Source organism: Rhinoraja longicauda, chromosome 35, assembly GCF_053455715.1.
Source record: "Rhinoraja longicauda isolate Sanriku21f chromosome 35, sRhiLon1.1, whole genome shotgun sequence".
Lineage (NCBI taxonomy): Eukaryota > Metazoa > Chordata > Chondrichthyes > Rajiformes > Arhynchobatidae > Rhinoraja > Rhinoraja longicauda.
The window spans coordinates 11,944,797-11,967,798 of record NC_135987.1 but is presented as its reverse complement, the minus strand read 5'-3'; the positions used below and the strand labels follow the sequence as shown (position 1 = coordinate 11,967,798).

Sequence of the window (23,002 nt, the reverse complement as noted above, 5' to 3'; positions counted from 1 at the left end):
CCTCTATCTCCTCCGGTCCTTTCCCTCCACAAACCCGCATCCCCCCATTCCCCCACCCCTCCCCTCCCAACTCTCCTTTCTACCCAAATTGATGTGCCCACTAAAATGTTTTTTAATTGTGATCGTATTCATCTAAATGCATTTCAAAATGTGTTCCCAGCGTCTTTAACCAAATGGTTGGCACATATGAGGAGTTGCAGACCTACTTGAAAGAGTACGTGGAACAACTCTCCCGCTGCGATGAAAACAGAAACACTATGTCAGTATCCTCCATTTCTAATTGTATCATTAGTTCGGTTGGAGCAAATCCTACTAGTTGATGTTATGTATTCATATACGCAGTTGTTGTGAATGGCAGAGCGGATCGCCTGTCTCTGAGTCAGGCTATGTCCCTGTCTAGTAACCTGGTGGAAATTGTGCTGTGCCATACAATGTGTTATACTCAACAGAATTGTCATTAACATGTGCCCCATAGCCAATAGCCCCATTGTACAGCAACCCTTAAAGCTCTATATCAGTCTCCATTCAAGTGCTTTCTTTCTCCTGAGTCATGCATGGTTTTTCATGCCTACCCTAGTGCAAGTGTTCTCAGCTGTCGTGCAAGCACCATGCGATGTGTTTATAGAAAAGCAAGCTCAATGGGTCAAGTCACATTTGTCAATGTGTTCTTCCAGCAGTTTGTTTTTTGCTCCAGATTCCAGCATCTGCAGCCTCTTGTGTCTCCCTCATCTCTCCTTTCTTCACCACAATTTTTGTCCTGAGTAGATTTCCTTCTGTTTTAAATAATTTACATGTAAGCTGCTTCAATTTTGTTCTGTTGTGTTATTTTTAATTATGAATACAGACATGAACATGTATGAATAATTAATCATCACCATAATAGAATCTAAATGAAACACTTAATGCATATTCTGAATAGCATTTCCAAGCCCCTCATCAGTGATCTGAACTGTTTCTAATGATTGCTTTTTGTTATCAATCCTGAATTAATTTTTACTTGTTTAGCTTCACTCTCTCCATCTTTGGCATTTTCGAGTTTGAGTTGAATGAGAAATGATAATCAGAATTTCAGTGAAACTTCTATGGTCACTGTCTTTAAAAACATTCCTCTGGTACCTATTTGTTAATTTTAGGTCATTAACAGAGATCAAACAGAAAATGCTGACAGTTTGCTGCTTCTTCCCATCTGTTTGATCTCTTGGTATTCCCAGATTGGTTTTAATGTCGGCCACTGGCTAAACTGTAAGCAAGTAACTGTCCTTCTCTTCTCCCACACATCTTTTAAATGATCTTCAGTCAGTAACATCAATTGCATGCAGGCTGGTAGTATAATCTGAGACAGAACATAGGCCTTATTTACAGGAAAAGGTCAAGGCTTTCATAGATTCCCAAATGTTGGACTTTTGATGTTCCACAATTGTCATACTGCAAGTGCTATCACAGGCAGGTACGCTGAGAAATTCCCCTTTCAAGGCACCTTAACATTTTTACATCCAGTTAGGAGTTCAATGGGAAAACAGCACTGCAACTTGAAAATACTGAATATTCCTGAAGGTTACTTCACTCCTCCTTTACAGCTTCTTTTAATATTTTTGCCTTCCTCATTCATTGAGACCCGAATTCAAGTTTGGTCCCATCTTTGGAAAGTAGATGTTTAAATCTTGTCGTGACCACGGGATTGTGCTAGTTTCATTGTCACACTGTCTTTGAACCTACCAAACAGGTGAGAGAAGGAATGGAGAAGAATGCAGATCTTTTACTGTTAAATAAACTTAGTGAAAAGAGTAGGGCATAAGAACATGAGAAAATTGGAGCAAGGAGTTTTTATGTCAAAACTTGGCAAGCAAAATTTGACACGAAGGCTGTGCAAGTTAAATCAAAGCATGGGAAAAGAGGTATTGTTTTTACAAAAAGTGGTGAAAGTAAATAAAAATTCACATGCCAATCTATGAAACATTTTTAAACGTTTTGAGAATTTGCAGAAACAGGTTGTACAGTAGCTGCCAGGTACTTTATGTTGTGGCTACCCGATTGCTTGATGCTTTCTGTAGAGTTCTGTTGTTTTCTTCCCTCATTCACTATTACCAATTAAAATCTGCTTCATTTTATTTCCGAAGGCCACTCACAACTGCGCAACAACTTTCCTCTGAGTGCATCGAGGTCATGCGACTGAGGGAAAAGGTGGCCAAGCTTACGAATGCATCCCCTTCCAAAAACTTTGACATCATTACCACTCTGGGCATGGGAGGCTTCGGCCGTGTAGACCTGGTAAGTGGGATTGGAAGGAAAGTGATGGGGAATAGGGGCGAGAGGGATCATTGCCAAAACAATGTCGACATGGACAAAGTGGACAAAGACTGGTTCTATGCTGTGTAGCTCTATGACTCTAATGTTGTTAATGGTACAAATGAAAACAAACTAGTTAAGATGGTGGCACAGAGGTAGAGTTGCTGTCTTACAGCGCCAGGAGCCCGGGTTCGATCCCAGGTGCTGTCAGTACAGAGTCTGCACGTTCTCTCCATGACCAGCATGAGTTTTCTCTGACATCTTCGGTTTCCTTCCACACACCAAAGACGTACAGGTTTGTAGGTTAATTGGCTTCTTATAAATGTAAATTGTTTCTAGTGTGTGTAGGGTAACATTAGTGTGCGGGGATCGCTGGTCGGCGTGGACACGGTGAGCCGAAGGGCCTGTTTCCACGCTGTATCTCCAAACTAAACTGAACCAGCTATTTTTCAGATTTAAGTAGATTGATGAAAGTTTGGAGGTGGCACTGTGGATTGATGAAAATTTGGAGATGGCACAGTTACTCAGCATGATGGGACGGTCATTTTGTAGACGCTTCTAAACAAAGCCAAACTTTCTCGCCTTGCATTTTACTCTTGAACATTAATCACCCACTCTTAGTACCAGCTAAACGTATCACAAGATGATACACTCATAAACCTACAATGTTCACAGTGTTTGCACTGGTGCTGATTGGTCAAACTCTAAGCGCTGGAGGAACTCACTGGGTCAGACAGCATCTGTGGAGGGAAATGGATAACGATATTTTGGATAGGGTCCATTCTTCAGTCTTAACTGCTGAGTTCCTCCGACAGTTTTTGTTTACTCAAGATTCCACCATCTGCAGTCTCTTGTGTCACCATTTTACTGCTGATTGGTCACTTTATGTGGCACTCCATTTCAAACTCATTGCTGTGCACTTAGTTATTTATCAATTTAAATCGTAAAAGTTCGATCTGGAGTTTAAATGATTAGCTATCATGGATATGTTATAGTGCACCACGCTCATTTTGAGCTAAAAGGACAAGTTCTTCATTCTTGTAGGAAAATAACTGCAGATGCTGGTACAAATCGAAGGTATCACAAAATGCTGGAGTAACTCCTTCAGTCTTGCTTTTTCTGTCTGTTATGTTAACTGAAATGTCCTGTACAATTCAATGCTTCTCCAGGTGAAACTGAAGGATGAAGACATCACCTTTGCCCTGAAATGTATCAAAAAGAAGCATGTTGTGGATACTCGGCAACAAGAGCATGTCTACTCCGAGAAGAACATTCTGCTTCAGACCAAATCCCAGTTTATTGTGAGGTGAGGAAAGCTTCATTTTCCATAGATGATTAAGATTTGAAGCTAGCTGTGCACTCATTCCAGTCATTTCCTGAGTCAAGTGAAGAGGCTTTGCACGTTTATATGCCTATACACATGTGAGTGTAATGAATGAATGAATGAATGAATGAATGAATGAATAAGTTTATTGGCCAAGTATGTGCATATACAAGGAATGTGCCTTGGTGCTCCGCTCACAAATGACAACACAAACATACAGTTAAGAATTAAGCATAAACACATCAAAACAATAAGGATTACAGTCTAAACATGTGGGTGAAAATAAACCAGAGCAAAATAGAGACTACAGACTTTGGTTATTGAGTAGAACTACAAATCATGGAAAAAAGCTGTTTTATGTCTGCCTGTGTCTGCTCTGTCTGTCTGTCTCTCTGTGTATATATAATACATATATATTTGAGTGTAGAAAGAAACTTCAGTCTGAAGAAGGGTCTCGACCCGAAACGTCACCCATTCCTTCTCTCCCGAGATGCTGCCTGACCTGCTGAGTTACTCCAGCATTTTGTGAATAAAAGGAACTGCAGATGCTGGTTTATACCGAAGATAGACACAAAGTGCTGGAGTAACTCAGCGGGTCAGGCAGCATCTCTGGAGAAAAAGGACGGGTAACTTTTTTGGGGGATATATATGTGTGTGTGTGTGTGTGTGTGTGTGTGTGTGTATGTACGTGTGTAAATTTACATTTAGTTATGAATGCATGTAACTGTGGATGTGCGTTAAATGCTTGTGTGTGTATAATCATGTGTAGCCACTATATAAGTGTGTATTGTTGCAAGTCTATGTGCACGTGGGCTTCACTGTGTATGCAACTGTGCAAAGTTACATATCCATGTCAGTGGATCTATGTATAATTTTGTATCTTTGTAAATGTTGGTAATTTGTATGTACGTGGGCACGTTTTCAGTTAATGTTTACAGAGTTATGTATAGTCCAGGTGTCTGTAAAAATGTGTGCAAATCTGTTTCTGCGTCCTATAGTCTTCCAACTGTGGTTAACAACTATGATCCATTCAGACTTTAGCTCATTACACCTTTGCTAATCAGAAGTATGAGAATAAGTCACTTCAGTTGATGACTTGGTAGCGAAGGTACATGAGGAAATTTGTTTCCTGCTCATTCATGCTCAAAGGTGCCACCCCGGATGCCAGCGGTTACGGGGAGAAGGCAGGAGAATGGGGTTTAGAGTGAAAGATAGATCAGCCATGATTGAATGGCAGAGTAGACTTGATGGGCCGGATGGCCTAATTCTGCTCCTATCATATATGAACTTATTAATGTGTTCCCCTTATCTGTTTCACTCGCTAAACCAGGAAATAACATGTGGACTGTTGGCCGACTATGTAAGCACTGATGCATTTTGTTTCATTACATTCACTCATCGCCAGACTGAATTCAATATATCTGATTGCTTCCTACTCCCTACTCCAAAACGCCCTTGTAGTTTCAGCCACCTCCTTGGCGTTAAGTCAAACTTTCTCTGCACAAACCTTCAGTGATGAAAATGGTCAGAGTTGTCTTATGAAAGTGAGGCTGTGCTGCTGACACATTTACACCAAGCCACCTGCTTTGTGCATTCAGACTGTCATAGATTCAACCAAATCTGAAGCACATGTCATTTTCAGATGCCAGCTCAAAATCAAAACAATTGTGATTGAGATTAATTGTGTGTCAGGCCGGAGACATACAATGGGGTGTGCAACAAAAGTGATAAAGCCTTCTGCTCCAGCTGCCTGCCTAAGAGTGCACAGGAGTCTTTTATCATAGAATATTTTAGAATAATTTTTAAATAATAATGCTACAAAGCAAGTCATACATACCAATTAATATGGAAAGGTGATTGCATTGTGTTGATTTATTTTACTTTGCGTATTACCAATCGTATGAAAAGTGCTTTTCTATGATTTCTAAATAAGATCAAAGGAAGTAAGATTGTGCAAAGCATCCTGCAGCCAATAAATGTATTATTTTGAATGAGTAAGAAAAGTGGCAGACAATTTTCAAGCTCACATGAAGGACAGATACACCCACAGAAGGGTGTGGGCAGTGAAGATTTACACTACAGATGGTGGACTTTATGAGCTGAAAGGATCAGACTAGGTCTATACTGTCTTGTGGAGAGAAGAATAAAAGGTGATCATATTGAAACATCTATATACTAAAACTCTCATTTGTTTGTTTGTTTGTTCCGGAACTACAGCCAAAACGGTACACGATAGTGCGACAATTATAGGCCCACCTTACTCACCGTCGTCCCTATGGTGCTAATGGAAGAAGTTTCATTGAAATTGTCGCTATATTTTTAAAGTTATTCACATTTTAAAGTTTAAATCTATCTCCTAGGGGAGGGGGGTGGAGGGAGAGGAGAGGGAGGGAAGGGGGATGAGGGAGGGGGATGGAGGGAGGGGGGAGGGAAGGAAGGGGGGAGGAGGGAGGATAAGGGGGGTTGAGGGGGATGGAGTGGGGGAGAGAGGGAGGGGGGAGAGGTTTGGGCCCAACGAGTCCACTTGGTGTAGTACCTGTATAAAATTCATAAGGGGCTTTACTGGGATGTTGCAAAGTTGATGAGTGAAATTGTAGTTTCAACATATGGGGTCACCCATTCGGGAGAGAGTTGAGAACATTTTTCACTGGAAACCCCATGCTACGATACAATACGATAGAACGTTATTTATCCCAGGAGGAATACAATTTATCCTTGTCTTTACTTTTATTTATAATGAATGATCTCTTGCTATCCACTTTGCTGCTGTAACACTGTAAATTTCCCCGGTGTGGGAACGAATAAAGGAATATATTATTATTAAATTGATCATCTTACCATTGACCTTGAGGCAGGATGGAAATTGGAAGTGAAGTGTAGGATGTCAGTGAGTTCTGCATGGGTACAAGAGCAGTCGTCGATGTAGCGGAGGTAGAGTTCGGGGATTTGACCATCTATTTGACCTACTATTTGACCCTCTTACCCAAAGTCAAGTTTATTCCCATCTGCTGAGCGAGAATTTCTGATCCCTAGATTGTCTGTGCTGAATGGCTTCCCCCACAGCAGTCTCAGAGTGCCCATGCTTCCATTCACTCCACACCAACCACAACACAGGCGCCTCAACGAGAACAAAAAGTGGACCAACACCCCACAATGACACGAGGTGGCCCGATTACAGGGTGGATGATCAGTGCGACATGGATCAGCAAAGAAATAACCACCTGTACTCAGTCAATACAGGAGATGAAAAGATGGAAGTGGATTAACCACGTTTTATCGGCAATTTTGCATCACCATGTCTTTGATTGTTATGTAGAAATGTTCAGCATCCAGCAGGTCAGGCAGCATCTGTGGAGAGAGAAGCATGGCTTAATGTTTTAGGTCAAAAGCTTCTACCATGTGACATTTACAATAGGACTGCTTTTAATTCAAAGAATCCATTGCCATCAAAATGCTGGCCAATCAGTGTAATTTTTGACGAGTTGTTCGGATGTTCCTTTCCATTGTTACGAGCAATGACTTTTAAGGATGAAAACACCACTCACTTTATGATGTTCTCAAAAGATTCTTCTTTAGGATGTGAGCATTGCTGGTATGCTTGAATGCTGTATTTTTTCCTACTTCCCTTGAGAAGTTTTCTTTCTCTGGTGATGATTGAGTAAAGAATGCCACAAATAAGACCTCCAGGATTTTGACCCACTGAGGATAAAAGAGCCAGAATGGATTTCCAAATTGGTGATGAGGTGCAGGGACAGAGTGAACAAGTGGTTAATGTTTGAGGAACCCTGATATTACTGGGGGCTATATGAATTTACAATGATAGGGAGGAAAGTATTCATATTATTCATCCAGGAAAGTATTCACGTTAATAAATCAATGCTTCAGAGCCCAGGAACAGTTTATATTAGTTTAGTTTAGAGATATAGCATGGATACAGGCCCTTCAGCCCACCAAGTCCGCACCGACCAGCGATCACTGCAGTCTTAAGAATGGTTCTGACCCGAAATGTCACCTGTTCCTTTTCTCCAGAGACAGTCATAGAGTCATAGATTGATACAGTGTGGAAACAGGCTCTTGGGCCCAATTCGCCCACACTGGCCAACAATGTCCCAAGATGCTGCCCGATCTTGTAGAATCCAGTGCCATTTCCAACATTCAACCACATATTTTAACTCATTTGAGCCGGAGAAAATAATAGGTTCTGTTGCGATACTCTTTCAAAAATAAAAAGGGAAATATCTGATGGCTATCTAACTGTGACTTATAGATTGTACCGAACCTTTCGAGATTCCAAGTACGTGTACATGCTCATGGAGGTGTGTCTGGGCGGGGAGCTGTGGACCGTCCTACGTGACATGTGAGTGTATGTCATGTTTATGTTCCAATGTATTTCGTCAAATCCATGTCCATTCCAATGCAGACTACTGTGTTGATGCATTTAATGATGGCCACTGCTAAGATTACAAGGGAGCTGGAATATAAGAAGATAGGTGTCACCTATCTATGGATTTGACAACTTTACCTCAAGTCCAATAGTCTTGGATAAAATAAAGGTGGAACGTGCTGGGAATACTCAGTAGGTCAGGCAGTGTTTTTGGAGAGAGAAAGAGTGTTATTGTAATATTGCTTCAGGTTGATGATCTCTAATGTCTAGAAAGGCTGCAGCACATATTCACCAAAGAGGGAAATGGTCTTAAAAATGGTTTCCCTGGGACAGATTTTCACACAGTTCCTTTCTTCAAGATTGAGGTCTGATCTTAAAAAAATATCAAATGATCTACTCAGGTAGAGAAAGAAGCCAGAACATGAAAATTGGAGCCAGGTCACTCAAAGGTGATCTAACAGAAAGGGCAGTGGTAAACTTCCTTCAATATCTGTAGACATGGAGGTAACTGTACCTTTTTAGATTGTAAAAACACGGCGGCACAGTGGCGCAGCGGTAGAGTTGCTGCCTTACAGCGAATGCAGCGCCGGAGACTCGGGTTCGATCCTGACTACAGGTGCCGTCTGTACGGAGTTTGTACGTTCTCCCCGTGACCTGCGTGGGTTTTCTCCGAGATCTTCGGTTTCCTCCCACACTCCAAAGACGTACAAGTATGTAGGTTAATTGAATGGGTAAATGTAAAAATTGTTCCTAGTGTGTGTAGGATAGTGTTAATGTGCGGGGATCGCTGGGCGGCGCAGACTCGGTGGCCCGAGGGGCCTGTTTCCGCGCTGTATCTCTAAATCTAAAAAAAAACTAAACACTTTACACCATTCTTTGTACTGTGAGGGGGAATCTCAAGGTGAAGGGGATTCTTTGAAACTGATACAAAGTATTAAATCCCAATCACTCAGCCAGGTAAATGCCAATAAATGGGAATGCAGCTGTGTACCAATAAAAACAAATATCCACAGAGAAATCAGAGTCCGAGCCACTGACCTTAAGTGGCCTTAAGTCACTGACCTTAAGTGGATCAAGTGTACGTTTAAATGAGATTCTTTCCGGTGACCTATCTGACCAAACCATCCTGGGTAATACATTGTTCCAAGGCCACAATATGGTCAGGTGGCAATAATTACTAGTTTCATAGCAAACTCTCGAGATGCCTCATAGGAACACTATCAGATAGCAGGAGAAAATAAAACTGATCATTTCATTAAGGGAGCTGAATCTGTGTTTGTGTTCACAGGTGTTTCTTTGATGAACCAACAGCCAAGTTTTGTGTTGGATGTGTTGTGGAGGCTTTTGATTACTTGCACAACAGAGGAATCATTTACAGGGATCTCAAGCCTGAGAATTTGCTGCTGGACTCTGATGGATATGTGAAAATGGTACGTATTGCTCCAGTAGAACCTTGCATCTCATATCGTGTACTGGCAGATTCAACCTCCATCAGTCTTGGCACGTCTCTCATTGACACAATACTTCAGCAAGCAAATTGTTTGAAATTAGTCATAGAGTGATAGTGTGGAAACAGGCCCTTCTGCCCAACTTGCCACACCGGCCAACAATGTCCCAGCTACACTAGTCCCACTTGCCTGCGCTTGGTCCATATCCCTCCAAACCGGTCCTATCCATGTACCTGTCGAACTGTTTCTTAAACGATGGGATAGTCCCAGCCTCAAATACCTCCTCTAGCAGCTTGTTCCATACACCCACCACCCCTTGTGTGAAAAAGGTACCCCTCGGATTCCTATTTATTCTTTTCCCCTTCACCTTGAACCTATGTCCTCTGGTCCTTGATTCCCCTTCTCTGGGCAAGAGACTCCTGTGCATCTACCCGATCTATTCCTCTCATGATTTTGTACACCTTTAAAAGATCACCCCTCATCCTCCTGCGCTCCATGGAATAGAGACCCAGCCTACACAACCTCTTTCGATAGCTCACACCCTCTAATTCTGGCAACATCCTCGTAAATCTTTTCTGAACCCTTTCAAGCTTGGCAATATCTTTCCTGCAAGTAGTACTGATATAAGACTTAGCAGCAGAGTTATAACATGGAAACAGGTCACTCATCTCAACTTGCCCTCGTTTATATTTGTGTATCTCACAGAATCAACATATCCTCCTGTTCCTTTATGCCCTGTATTATTATTTAGCTTCCCATTAAATATATGGGTTTATATCAGGTACAACATTTCTGGATGGCATTAGAGCGCTGGACTGTTCAAAGTATCACCATTTACTTGGTTGTTAAATAAATTAGCAGTCTGCCTTGTCAGGCATTGATAAAAACAATCAATGGTCCTATTGTGAAGAAGAGAATGGAAGATGTACCAAGTGGTCTGGTCAATATTTACAATCGGCTAAATTTCTAAAAAAGATGAACTGGTTAGAACACAGAACATAGAACAGTACAGCACTGGAACATGCCCTTTGGCCCTCAATGTCTGCACTGAGCATGATGTCAAGACCAAGTCTCTCTGCCTGCACATAATGCATATCTCTCCATTCCCTGCATATCCATGTGCCAATCCAAAAATCACTAAAAAGCCAATATTATATCTGCCTCCACACCACCCCAAGCAGTGTGATCCAGGCACTCACACTCTGTGTGTTAAAATACTTGTCCCACACATCTCCTTTACATTTTGGCCTTCTCACCTTAAGGCCGTGCCCTCGAGCATTTGATGTTTCTATCTTGGGAAAAATAATAATATATTCCTTTATTCGTCCCCCACCGGGGAAATTTACAATGACTGACCATCTCTGCTATCTTTGCCTCTCATAATTTTATATACTTCTATCAGACCCCCCCCCCCCTCAACCTCCAGCATTCCAGAGGAAATAATCTAAGTCTGTTCAACCTCCCCCTGTGACTAATTCCCCTTAATTCAGACATCTTTCTGATAAACCTCCTCTGCACTCTTTCCAAAGCCTCGCATCCTTCCTGGGTTGGGTCACCAGCATTACATGCAATACTCTGAATGCAACCATACCAAAATCCTACAAAGATGCACCATGACTTTCTGACTCTTATACTCAATGGTTATCATCAAACTGTTGGGTACGTGATCTTGCTGTGCAACCATGATCGCCTTGAATTACAATGACATCAGCTACCAGTCAATTGGTTATAAAGGGATGAGAAAGGTGCTATTTAAATGAAACTTTCATTGCTTTGAATAAATTGACCCCTGGAGACACAAGGAACTGCAGAACCTGGTGTACCGAAAAAGGACACAATGTTCTGGAGTAACTAAGCGGGTCAGGCAGCATCTCTGGAGAACAAGGTGATGTTTCGGGGAAGGGTCCCATTCCAAAATGTCACCTATCCATATTTTCCAGAGATGCTGCCTGAACTGTTGAGTTACTTTGTGGCTTGAATGGACTCCTGGTGGGGGTCTGTTTTTAATGGTGTCAAACTAAGCTGATGGATCCCATCCAGGAACTCTCATTCTGCTCTTCCCGGGGGTCCGACTACATCCAAGCTGCCCAGTCTCGCTGACGCTCTAACACCCAGCATCAGTATTAAACTTACTAATGTTTTGAGTTTGAATGCTGGATTCACCCCATGCTTTGGAGAGGCATTAATTCAGGAGTAGTCGATCAAAGCTTTCCACTGACAAAAACTGTGTGGGCAGTGAGCTGACTGGAGAATTTTTTTAAATGAAAGTCCTTAACCTCGTTTTAAGAGAAACACAGAACCTTTCTTCACCCAGAAAATGCAGCGAGTGCATTAAAAAACTGCGCAATGTGCAAAAGTTATTTTTTAATCTCTAATAAGCATTTGTTTCTAAATCATGATAAAACTAATCTGTTTCCTGTGGAACAAAGGTCAACAATCATGAGACATGCATTTCAAATCATTGGCGAAAAGAATAGGGAAACGAGGAGGAAGCATACTGTAGCTTTGAATGCAGCAAGTTATTACAAATAGGAATGTACTGACTGAGGAGGCAACTGTTTCAACAGAATCTTTCAGAAGGTGAATTGGATAAACACTCATGAAGGAAACAATTGCAGTGCTGCAGGGAAAGTGTACAATTATTTTGATAGCTCTTTTGAAGAGATAGCATCAGCATAAAGGGATGAATGGCCACCTGTGCTGTGCCAGTCTACATAATTTTGGTATAATACGGTGGAGAGATGGAGATAGGCCAATAAAATTGCTGGAAAAACTCAGAGGGTCAGGCAGCATCACTAGATGCAAAGGAATGGTCAACGTTTTGGGTTAAGAACCTGCATCAGGACTGAGAGGGAAATGAGCTACAGATAGAGATGGGGAGGAGGGGTGAGATAGAGGCTTGGAGGTGAAATAAGAAGCCAGATGAGGGGAATGGATGATGAGCAGATGGGTGGGGGATCGGGGTGAATGCTGAGACAAGAGTGATAGACAGAAACCAAAGAAAAATACATTACTTCATCAGATGACGTCAGGAGGATGAAGGGAAAGTCAAGACAGAGGCTGACGGGTGATGGATGGAATCAGATAAGGAAGGAATGATGTGCACATAAAACCAGGAGGTGAATGAGACATGAAAGATGAACCAAGGGAAAGATACCATGAGATAAGTGGTGTACAGGCAGGCGGGATCAGGGAGGGGCTGGAATGTCTAGATAATGAACAGGGCGGGGTGGAAAAGGTTAACAAAGGGAGGTAGAACCTTAATGAACTGGTGGGAGAAAAGGGACACAGGAGGATTGGGTTACCTGAAATCAGAAAATTCAGTGTGTGTATCATTTGTATGTAGGCAGCTTCGAGCAACATGAGATACTATTCTAGTTTGCATTTGCATCGTTTGACCCCCAATGGGTGAATATAATATTGACACTGAAATGATTGGGCTGAATCTGAAATAAAAAAACAGAAAACTAAAAACACTCAGTGGGTCAGGCAGCATCTGTGGAAAGAGAAACAATTAATATTTCAGGTCTAGATTCCTTCATCAGACTGAGACATTGCATGATGCGGCAAATTTCTTTTTATTTGACATTTCCAACATCTGCAGATGTTTTGATGGGCTCTGAAGTCTAACTCACATAGCACCTTTTCCCATTAGGACGTTAAGAAATGCAGCCCTTCTCGAGTGTTGGTCTGAATTCTCCTTTCTATGTGTTAAACTAAAAAACAGTGATCAACCCTAACCTATTTCCCAACTTCCTTGCAGATACGTCCCTTTTGCTTAAACAAGGGATTGTTCAAATTATCATGTCAACAGCAAGTTCCCAGTAAAAGTAATGGAATGAACAACCAACTTCATGTATTTTTGGAGTTAATATTGGTTAATGAAGGAATTGTTATATTTCAATTTGTTGAGATTTCAAACGGTTAAAGAATCAAGGAGTGTAGATAGAGTTAAGTTAAAGATTGGCCATAAATGATTCGTTCAAAAACATCAGAGGCCCGAATAGTTTATCATATCAAAGCCTCCAAAACAACTTTTCAATCAACACCAAAGGATGCTTGACGTTCTAAATAACCCAAGCCCTGTAAATGCTTCCACGAATGCTCTGGTGATAGTGCAGGAAAACACAAGACCTGGAGTGCACCGTCAACCCCGATATTTCTGTCTCAGAACACTTTTGAGGAACCACAAGCTAAACCAAGCCAATGTATACAAGCATCTGGCGCTACTTGTATGCCGCTTCTCCGTCAGGACAGTTCGTTTGTTTGTTTTTATGTCTTGACTGTTTTTGTAAAGCGTCTTTGAGCATTTGGAAAAGCGCTATATAAAATAAATGTTTATTATTATTATTATTATTATTATAACTGCAGATGTTGATTTACACCAAGGACACATAGTGCTGGAGTAACTCAGCAGGTCAAGCAGCACTTCTGGAAAACATGGATAGATGACATTATTGGTGAGGATCCTTCTTCCTGGGTCCAGACCTGAAACATCACCTATCCATGTTCTCCAGAGATGACACATGACCCGTTGAGTTACTTCAGCACTTTGTTTCCTCCATTGTATATTGGAAGTGGCTTCATATACGCCAATCGGTAACTCATTACATATGTGATTACCCCAACCCCTGTCTTTCAGGCTGATTTTGGTTTTGCTAAGCGGATTGGCCTGGGCAAGAAGACCTGGACCTTCTGTGGAACCCCTGAGTATGTTGCTCCGGAGATTATCATGAACAAGGGCCATGACTATGGTGCAGACTATTGGTCTCTGGGAATCCTGGTCTATGAGCTTCTGACTGGAAAGTAAGCATTGAAGCAGTAAGTTTAAATCATACAGGGCACATTCACATCAGGTACACTCACACTTTTCTGTCTCCCCAGTCCTCCATTTACTGGTCCTGATGCAATTCAAATTTACAATATGATTTTGAAGGGAATGGAGCAAGTGGATTTTCCAAAACGGATCCCTAATCGTCCAGCAGATCTGATCAGGAGACTGTGCAAGTAAGAAATGTGATTTACGTTTATAATATCTGGGCACAGGATGAAAGCACCAAAGTCATGTCAGCTCTGATAGTACCCTTTAAGTCAAACGATTGTTCTGTTAATCAGTCACCGCAGATGAGGGCATGGAAATCCTGCAATATTGGAGAACAGCAGGTCTGACATGAATGAGGAGCTCAAAGAAATTAGCTTGTCAATAAAAAAGCATTGAGGAAATTAATGGGAATGAAAGATGAGAAATCTCCAGGACCCAATGAACTGCATAGTAAGGTTCAGAAGAGTCTGAAGAATGGTCTCGACCCGAAACGTCACCCATTCCTTCTCTCCAGAGATGCTGCCTGTCCCACTGAGTTACTCCAGCATTTTGTGTCTACCTTCGATTTAAACCAGCATCTGCAGTTCTTTCCTACACAAGGTTCAGAAGGAGTTGTCTGTAGATATCACGGATGCTATGGTGGTCATCTTCCAATGTTCCTTGGATTCTAGAATGGTTCACATGAATGGGAAGGTGACAAATATAACACCACTATTTTAGGAAGTAGGGAGAGAAATGAACAGATAAACTAGGCACATAACAGTTGATGGGGAAATCATGGAATCTATTATCAAGACAGTGGTAGCAGGGTACATGGAAAATACTAATTGGATTGGACAGAGTCAACATGAAAATGTGAAAGAGAAGTTTGACAAATTTGGTGGATTTTTTGGAGAATATGAAATGTGTCGGGTCAGGACCCGACTTTAGATTGATTGTGGTGAAATGGGGAGGGGAGAAAGGCCGGGCAGGCAAAGCATATTATCTTTGATCGGGGAAGACCATTGCTATTTAAATATTGCTAAGTATGAATGTGTTTGGTGAAGGAATTGAAAAACACGAAACAGTTTTTACTAACTGTGGCTATTTAATAATTGTGCAGAGTTAATCCTACAGAAAGGCTGGGAAACAAGAAGAACGGAATAAATGACATTCGGAAACAGAAGTAAGTGAGCAAACCATCGACATACCAAGCGGGAAATTAGACCAGATTGTGTAAGATAATGTCTGAAAGCATAGCTTTACACACTACATGGTGTAACTCTGGACCTCCTTCCCTCAGTATGTTGTTTAAGGCTTTGATTGAATTATTTGTGCAGTTTTGGTCTCCAAATTTGAGGAAGGACGTTCTTGCTATTGAGGGAGTGCAGCGTAGGTTCACAAGGTTAATTTCCGGGATGGCGGTACTGTCATATGTTGAAAGAATGGAGCGACTGGGCTTGTATATACTGGAATTTAGGATGAGAGGGGATCTTATCCCTAAGATTATTTAGGGATTGGACCCGCTAGAGGCAGGAAACATGTTCCCGATGTTGGGGGAGTCCAGAACCAGGGGCCACAGTTTAAGAATAAGGGGTAGGCCATTTAGAACGGAGATGAGGAAAACCTTTTTCACCCAGAGAGTTGTGAATCTGTGGAATTCTCTGCCTCAGAAGGCAGTGGAGGCCGATTCTCTAGATGCTTTCCAGAGAGAGTTAGATAGAGCTCTTAATGATAGCGGAGTCAAGGGATATGGGGAGAAGGCAGGAATGGGGTACTGATTGTGGATGATCAGCCATGATCACAGTGAATGGCGGTGCTGGCTCAAAGGGCCGAATGGCCTACTCCTGCACCTATTGTCTATTGTCTATTTAAAATGCTTGTCAGGTAAATCATTAAACGTCAGTGAATTTGAAGGTCAGCCAATATCTCATTCAATTTGTATTGTATTGTAATTAATTTATTAGCCAAGTACGTAGAAACATACAAGGAATTTGATTTGCCACACAGTCAATGTTGGAATAGGCCCAAAGGACTAAGTGACCTTCTCCTGTTCCAATGGATTGATTTGATGGGTGCATGCCACAACCCCAGTCAATATATTCCTGGCTTCAGCAGGAGATATATCAGAAGGTTCCTCTCAGGATCCAATAAGACCCTTGGTCTGTTGATATGTCAAAACTCCCACAACCAGCAGTTTTCCCATTCAACAGCAATGTGTGGCTAATAAGCAAGGATGGCAACAGAAACTTGGTTAATTGACCAATTTATATATATACAATGTGCCCGGGGAATAAATAGGAGCAAACCCTTTTATTCCGCAACAAGCTCAGACAACCATGAAAATTCACTGCTATATTAAATTGACTCCTGTGATGCAGTCAATAATATAACCTAGGTCATTATATTCTGATGGAGAATTCCAGAAAATCTTTGACCAGAGAGGAAGTGATTCAGGTGAAATGAACAGATATCCGAAGGGGGAACCAGAGAAATAGATGAGGAAGAATAAAACGGATATTGATGGGTGAGGAGAAAATAATTCTTGTATTGGGCTGCAGAGCACAAATACCAACGTGGACAATTTGGAATAAAGCCTGTTACCTTGTGACCAATAAGAGGAGGTTACCTGAAACTTCTTCCTCAAATACAATGGTGGAAATGTATAAAATTTATGACTGAATTCAGCTATTTTGCCCATTCTGTGCTCGCCAGTCAACAAGTGAACCACCATAAATAACCACGCCTATCAGCATAAGGTACATGTACAAAGACTACATATCATAATCTCTCACGTACACATTGAAGGGTGATGAGGGTATTGCCTCTGCTACACTTTAGTTTAGTTTAGTTCAGTTTTAGTTTAGTTTCGTGCACCGAGGTACAGTGAAAAGCTTTTGTTTGGGTGCTATCTAGTCAAAGAAAAGACTATTCATGATTACAATCAAGCTGTCCACAGTGCACAGATAAAGGATAAAGGGTATAACATTTAGTGCAAGATAAAGTCCGATTAAAGACAGTTCAAAGGTCTCCAATGATGTTGATTGGAGGTCAGGACCGCACTCGAGCTGATGAGAGGATCATTCAATTACCTGGTAACAGCTGGGAAGAAACTGTCCCTATATCTGGAAGTATGCGTTTTTGGACTTCTGTACCTCTAGCCTGATGGGAGAGGGAAGAAGAGGGAAGAAGAGGGGGTGACCGGAAGAGGCTGGTCCTTGATTATGCTGGTGGCCTTGGCGAGGCAGCGTGATGTGTAAATGGAGTCAATGGAAGGGAAGTTAGCCTGATGGACTGGGCGACACCCACAACTCTCTGCAATTTCTTGTGGCCTTGGATGGAGTTCCATACCCCAATCATCTGTTGCTTAAAAATAGTTTTTTTCTGATCAGCCAACTCATACTTCTACCAAATATTTTAACTCTATGCCCCCCTGGTTTTTGACTTTGCAGCTCAAGAACATAAGTCCTTCCCAATTATTTTATCTGGACTTATCATAATTTTTCAAACTTCAATGAAGTCTCCCTTCAGTCTCCTCTGTTGTGAATGTGAAACTTGCTCTCAGAGGGAATGACTGAAATGTATTGGATAGTTACATTACGGTAGAGGTGGATGAATAGAAGACGGAGAAAAAGACATATATTAATGGAATGAGAGAAAATAAGTATTATCCAAGAGTTTTCGAGCACAAATACCAATGTGGACAATTTAGATCAAAGCCTGTTATCATGTAGTCAATAACATGAGGTTATCTGAAACTTCTTACTGAGGTAGAATGGTGGAAACAGAGTGCAAGTTATTTGGCCCATTTTGTTTAATGTTAATAATGGTTTACCATCATGATCAGACTTTCATCACGAGGTACATAGACCTGCAGGTCACAACTCCTCAAGTAAACATCCATATGATGAGAGTGTAATTACTTGGTTTGTCCCTTTCCTCCCTCTTAAACAATGGCACAATGTTAATAGGTGTCCATCTTTCCACAACAACTTCTTGAACCAGGGAGGACAAAATCATGGCAACCATGTCCCAGCCCAAATCCAACTACAAAACCCGAAGGCCCCCAAGAGAGAGATAGAAAGGTGTGAGAATAAACAAGGCTCTTCAGCAGTTGAGGGCTGGCAAATGGCAGGCCACACACACACGTAATTTGCGGATGTCCAACATGGAGGTTTGGTGAGGGGGTGAATGGCTGCCCTTCAGCTCCCTTTCATTCCGCTGTGGCCCTTTTGAAAGGAATTAAGATCGACAGCGGCAACGTGGGCCTCGGCAGCAATGGGAGCCTTGGTGGCGGTGGGAGGGGAAGACAATGGGGACCCAGCGTGGGGGGGGGGGTCGCTGTGAGAACAAAGGGGGGCCTGGTGTGGGGGGGGGGCTTTAGCTTTAGAATCCTCTGCTCAGGGGATAAGTCAGTGTTTGTTTGGTCATTTGTTCCGGTGAAGGTGCTGTGCACACGGCATCCAGCCAATAGTCACTCGCTTTTTTCTTTTTGTTTTCACTTTTAATTTCAAGTTTTTGTGTACCTTGTATGTTGTGACTGTCGACAGACCAATTTCCCTCCGGGCATGAATAAAATTTTATCGTATCGTATCATTTTGTATCTCCCAGTGGGGAACACAAAACAATCACTATCGCTGTCCAAAATAATTCACGGCACAAAACACATGGAGATCTTTCAGGAGTGGCAGTGCTTCATTAACACATGATAAGCAGGAAAGATCAAGGTGAAAACTAGATACTTTCTCCTTTATAAAAGCATTATAGCTTTCATATTCAATGGGACAAATCATTGTCATGCTTGTTAATATGCACAAACCTCAGTGATCCTTGAGATATCACTCTTTAATTGATAGTTACTGCAAAGGGAATAAATTATCTCTTCTATGATATAAAACCCTTTGTGCTTTCCTATCACTTTGTTTTCAGGTGGTTTCAAGGCTTTGACTGGGAGGGTCTACGGACTCGGAAAATGAAGTCCTTGCTTAAAAGAGAGGTAACAATGTTAATATTGTTTAACATGCTTCCATAACAATACCTAGACACCCAGACATCATGGGAAGCTATTGTAGAATCATGGACTTACTGCGCACAAAGGCACCATTATTTAATTGGAAGAGGATTTCTCCCGGTAGTTCAAGATTCTGAAATAAGAAGATGTAGAGAGGTAGGATTAACGTGGGAAGTTTAAAGTGTAGAAACATAGAAAATAGGTGCAGGAGTAGGCTATTCGGTCCTTCAAGCCAGCACCGCCATTCAATATGATCATGGCTGATCATCCAAAATCAGTACCCTGTTCTGGATTTTACCCCATATCCCTTGATTCCCTCAGCCCTTAGAGCTCAATCAAGCTCTCTCTTGAAAACATCTAGTGAATTGGCCTCCACTGCCTTCTGTGGCAGAGAATTCCACAAAATCACAACTCTCTGGGTGAAAAAGTTTTTCTCATCTCAGTTCTAAATGGCCTACCCCTAATTCTTAAACTGTCACCCCTGGTTCTGGACTCCCCCAACATTGGGAACATTTTTCCTGCATATATCCTGTCCAATCCTCTAAGAATTTTATATGTTTCTATAAGATCCCCTCTCAACCTTCTAAATTACAGTGAATACAAACCCAGTCGACCCATTCTTTCATCAAATGTAAGTCCCGTCATCCCGGGAATTAACCTGGTGAACCTACGCTGCACTCCCTCAATGGCAATAATGTCCTTCCTCAAATCAGGAGACCACAATTGCACACAATACTCCGGGTGCAGTCTCACCAGGGCCCTATACAACTGGAGTCTGACCCCCTTGCTCCTAAACTCAAATCCTCTTGCAATGAAGGCCAACATGCCATTGGCTTTCTTCACTGCCTCCTGTACCTGCATCCTTACTTTCAGTGACTGATGTACAAGCACCCCAGGTGATAGACACATGAAGGGAATTTTTTACAGGGCTGGGTGGAAGTGCATCTAATTGGATTGCTTTTTTGTTAAAGAGCAGACACAGGTAATACTAGTTCCACAACCTGCAATGATATTTTATCTAAAACATATAACACAGAATAGAGAAGCGTACAGCAGAGCATTAGGTCCTACGGCCCACAATGTCTGTGCTGAACATGAAGCCAAATGAATATAATCCCATCTGCCTACACATGATCCATATCCCTCCATTCCTACGCATCCATTTATACAATACAATACAATACAATATATCTTTATTGTCATTGTACAGGGGTACAACGAGATTGGGAATGCGCCTCCCATACGATGCAATAATTTAATTAGCTAGTCAGTATTAATTTAAGCAACCCAATGAAACAAATTGTAACAGTTTTAAAACAGAATAAAGTGCAAGCAGGTCTGTGCCGGTTCACTGTGCGATGTGACCATCCAGCTCAGCAGGACCGCTTCATAGAAGCTATGGCCCTGGGGATGAAGCTGTTCCTAAGTCTGGAGGTGCGGGCGTAGAAGATCTTGTATCGTCTGCCCGATGGTAGAAGTTCGAACAGACTATTGTAGGGGTGTGAAGAGTCTTTGTGGATGCTGGTGGCTTTTCTGAGGCATCGTGTGTTGTAGATGCCCTCCAAGGCTGGTAGCTGTGTTCCGATGGTCCTCTGAGCTATGGACTACCCGCTGAAGAGCTTTCCTCTCTGCCTCCTTGCAGCTGAGGTACCACACAGGGATGCCATGTTAGGATGCTCTCTATGGTGCAGCGGTAGAATGTCGTCAGCAGCTGTTGGGGTAGACCAGACTTCTTCAGTGTTCTTAGGTAGAACAGTCGTTGCTGTGCCTTCTTGACCAGCGCAGCAGTGTTATTGGACCATGTTAGGTCCTCCGAAATGTGAGTGCCCAGAAACTTGAAGCTGGACACTCTCTCCACACTGTCCCCGTTGATAGAGATAAAGATAAAGATCGTGGCGTATTCCCCGTTGTGTGACCTACGGAAGTTGATGATCAGCTCCTTGGTCTTGGTGGTATTAGGGACAGGTTGTTATCAGAGCACAAGTCCGCCAGTTTGTTTCATCACCGTTGGTGATCAGCCCGATCATCGTTGTGTCGTCTGCAAACTTGACAATGGTGTTGGTGTCGAATGCAGGAACACAGTCGTGTGTGAAGAGGGAGTAGAGCATGGGGCTCAGAACACAGCCCTGAGGTGTGCCGGTACTCAGAGTGATAGTGGAGGACAGGTGCGGGCCCATTCTCACTGCCTGCAGTCGCTCCAGCAGGAAGTCCAGGATCCAGTCGCATAACGATGAGCTTGGTGGAGTTTGGTGATGAGCTTGAGGCAGAGATATAGTCAATGAATAGCATCCTCACGTACGTGCCCTGTCTCTCCAGGTGAGTCAGGACAGTGTGAAGAGCCAGAGAGATGGCGTCCTCTGTGGATCTATTTGCCCTGTATGGAAATTGATGTGGGTCCAGTGAGTCAGGGATGCTGGATTTGATGTGTGAGAGGACCAGCCTTTCAAAGCACTTCATGACTATAGGAGTTAGGGCAACCGGACGGTAGTCGTTCAGGTTGGTGACCTTTGCTTTTTTCGGCTCCGGCACTATGGTAGCCGACTTCGGGCACTTGGGGACCGTAGCCAGAGATAGTGACAGGTTATCTACCTAAAATCCCCTTAAACACCATTATCATATCTGCCTCCACCTGCACCCCTGACAAATATGTAAATCCTTATATCATTGAACAGATGTACCCTATATTCATGGAATTACAACATTCCCCCCCCCCCCCCCCCGACCTCCACCTCTCCCTCCCTTGTGTAATCTGCCCTAAGAACATAAACTGCGTAACCCCAATTCTCTTTTGATAGACACAAAATGCTGGAGTAACTTAGTGGGTCAGGCAGCATCTCTGGAGAAAAGGAATGGGTGACGTTTCGGGTCGAGATCCTTCATCAAACTGAGTCAGGGAGGGGGACGGTAGAGGTATCTTTAGACACTAGATACCTTGTGTCCCCCTCCCTAACGCTCAGTCTGATGAAGAGTCTCCACCCGAAATGTCGCCTATTCCTTTTCTCCAGAGATGCTGCCTGACCCGCTGAGTTACTCCAGCATTCAGTGTAAACCAGCATCTGCAGTTCCTTCTTACACCATTTCTCTTTAATCTTATGATTTCTTCTTGCTTTAAGTTGCAAGGACCAACAGATCACAGCCACTTTGATAGCTTCTGCCGTAACAATGAAGTGCCTCCAGATGAGTTCTCAGGCTGGGATGAGGACTTTTGAGCATTGGCTTCCGCAGCTGAGGATGAAGACTGAAAACCTCAGGAATCTTGGATAAGTGGGAACAAGATCATTGTTCCGCAACAAGCTTTCTTAAACAATTAGAACCATCTCATTTCCAATCTAATTGGTATATTCAGTCTGAATGTGCCTTGATGGTTGAAAGCCTGTGTAACTGCGCTAAACCTGCGAGATAGTGCCTGGTGGTGAGGAGTTTTGGAACCATGGGAGCTTGGAATCATATGTAATTCCGGCGATCTATTTAAGACACTCTCAGTCAGTGCACATTCTGTCAAAAATTGAAGAAAGCCACTAGTGCCATTTAGCTGATCCTTTGGAGAGCATTAACTATAAAAAGAAAATGCAAAGCTAGCAATGGTTATGGGGCAGGTGATTGTCAATTTGATTGCATTTGCAAACCTAATCTCCAACAGCCTAGTAATTAAACTCCAGAGAAAATGCCTACAATGTATTGCTTTGTCAAAAGATCTGTGCTCACATTTACAGACAAGAACAAAACAGACAAGAACAAAATAAACAAA

At 42.4% G+C, this 23,002-nt stretch overlaps 1 protein-coding gene across 1 annotated transcript in view; it reads left to right on the top strand.

Moving 5' to 3' along the window:
- Positions 1 to 22,562, top strand: part of prkg2l (protein kinase cGMP-dependent 2, like) — a 43,115-nt gene extending 20,553 nt beyond the window's left edge. Inside the window, exons 10-19 of the mRNA XM_078428264.1 lie at positions 161 to 259; positions 2,118 to 2,268; positions 3,456 to 3,592; positions 7,878 to 7,967; positions 9,283 to 9,424; positions 14,085 to 14,248; positions 14,327 to 14,449; positions 15,367 to 15,429; positions 19,173 to 19,239; positions 22,368 to 22,562. Coding sequence (XP_078284390.1) covers positions 161 to 259; positions 2,118 to 2,268; positions 3,456 to 3,592; positions 7,878 to 7,967; positions 9,283 to 9,424; positions 14,085 to 14,248; positions 14,327 to 14,449; positions 15,367 to 15,429; positions 19,173 to 19,239; positions 22,368 to 22,463 — 1,132 coding nt within the window. The 3' untranslated portion in view covers positions 22,464 to 22,562. The remainder of the gene's footprint in view (positions 1 to 160; positions 260 to 2,117; positions 2,269 to 3,455; positions 3,593 to 7,877; positions 7,968 to 9,282; positions 9,425 to 14,084; positions 14,249 to 14,326; positions 14,450 to 15,366; positions 15,430 to 19,172; positions 19,240 to 22,367) is intronic.
- Positions 22,563 to 23,002: the final 440 nt, after the last annotated feature.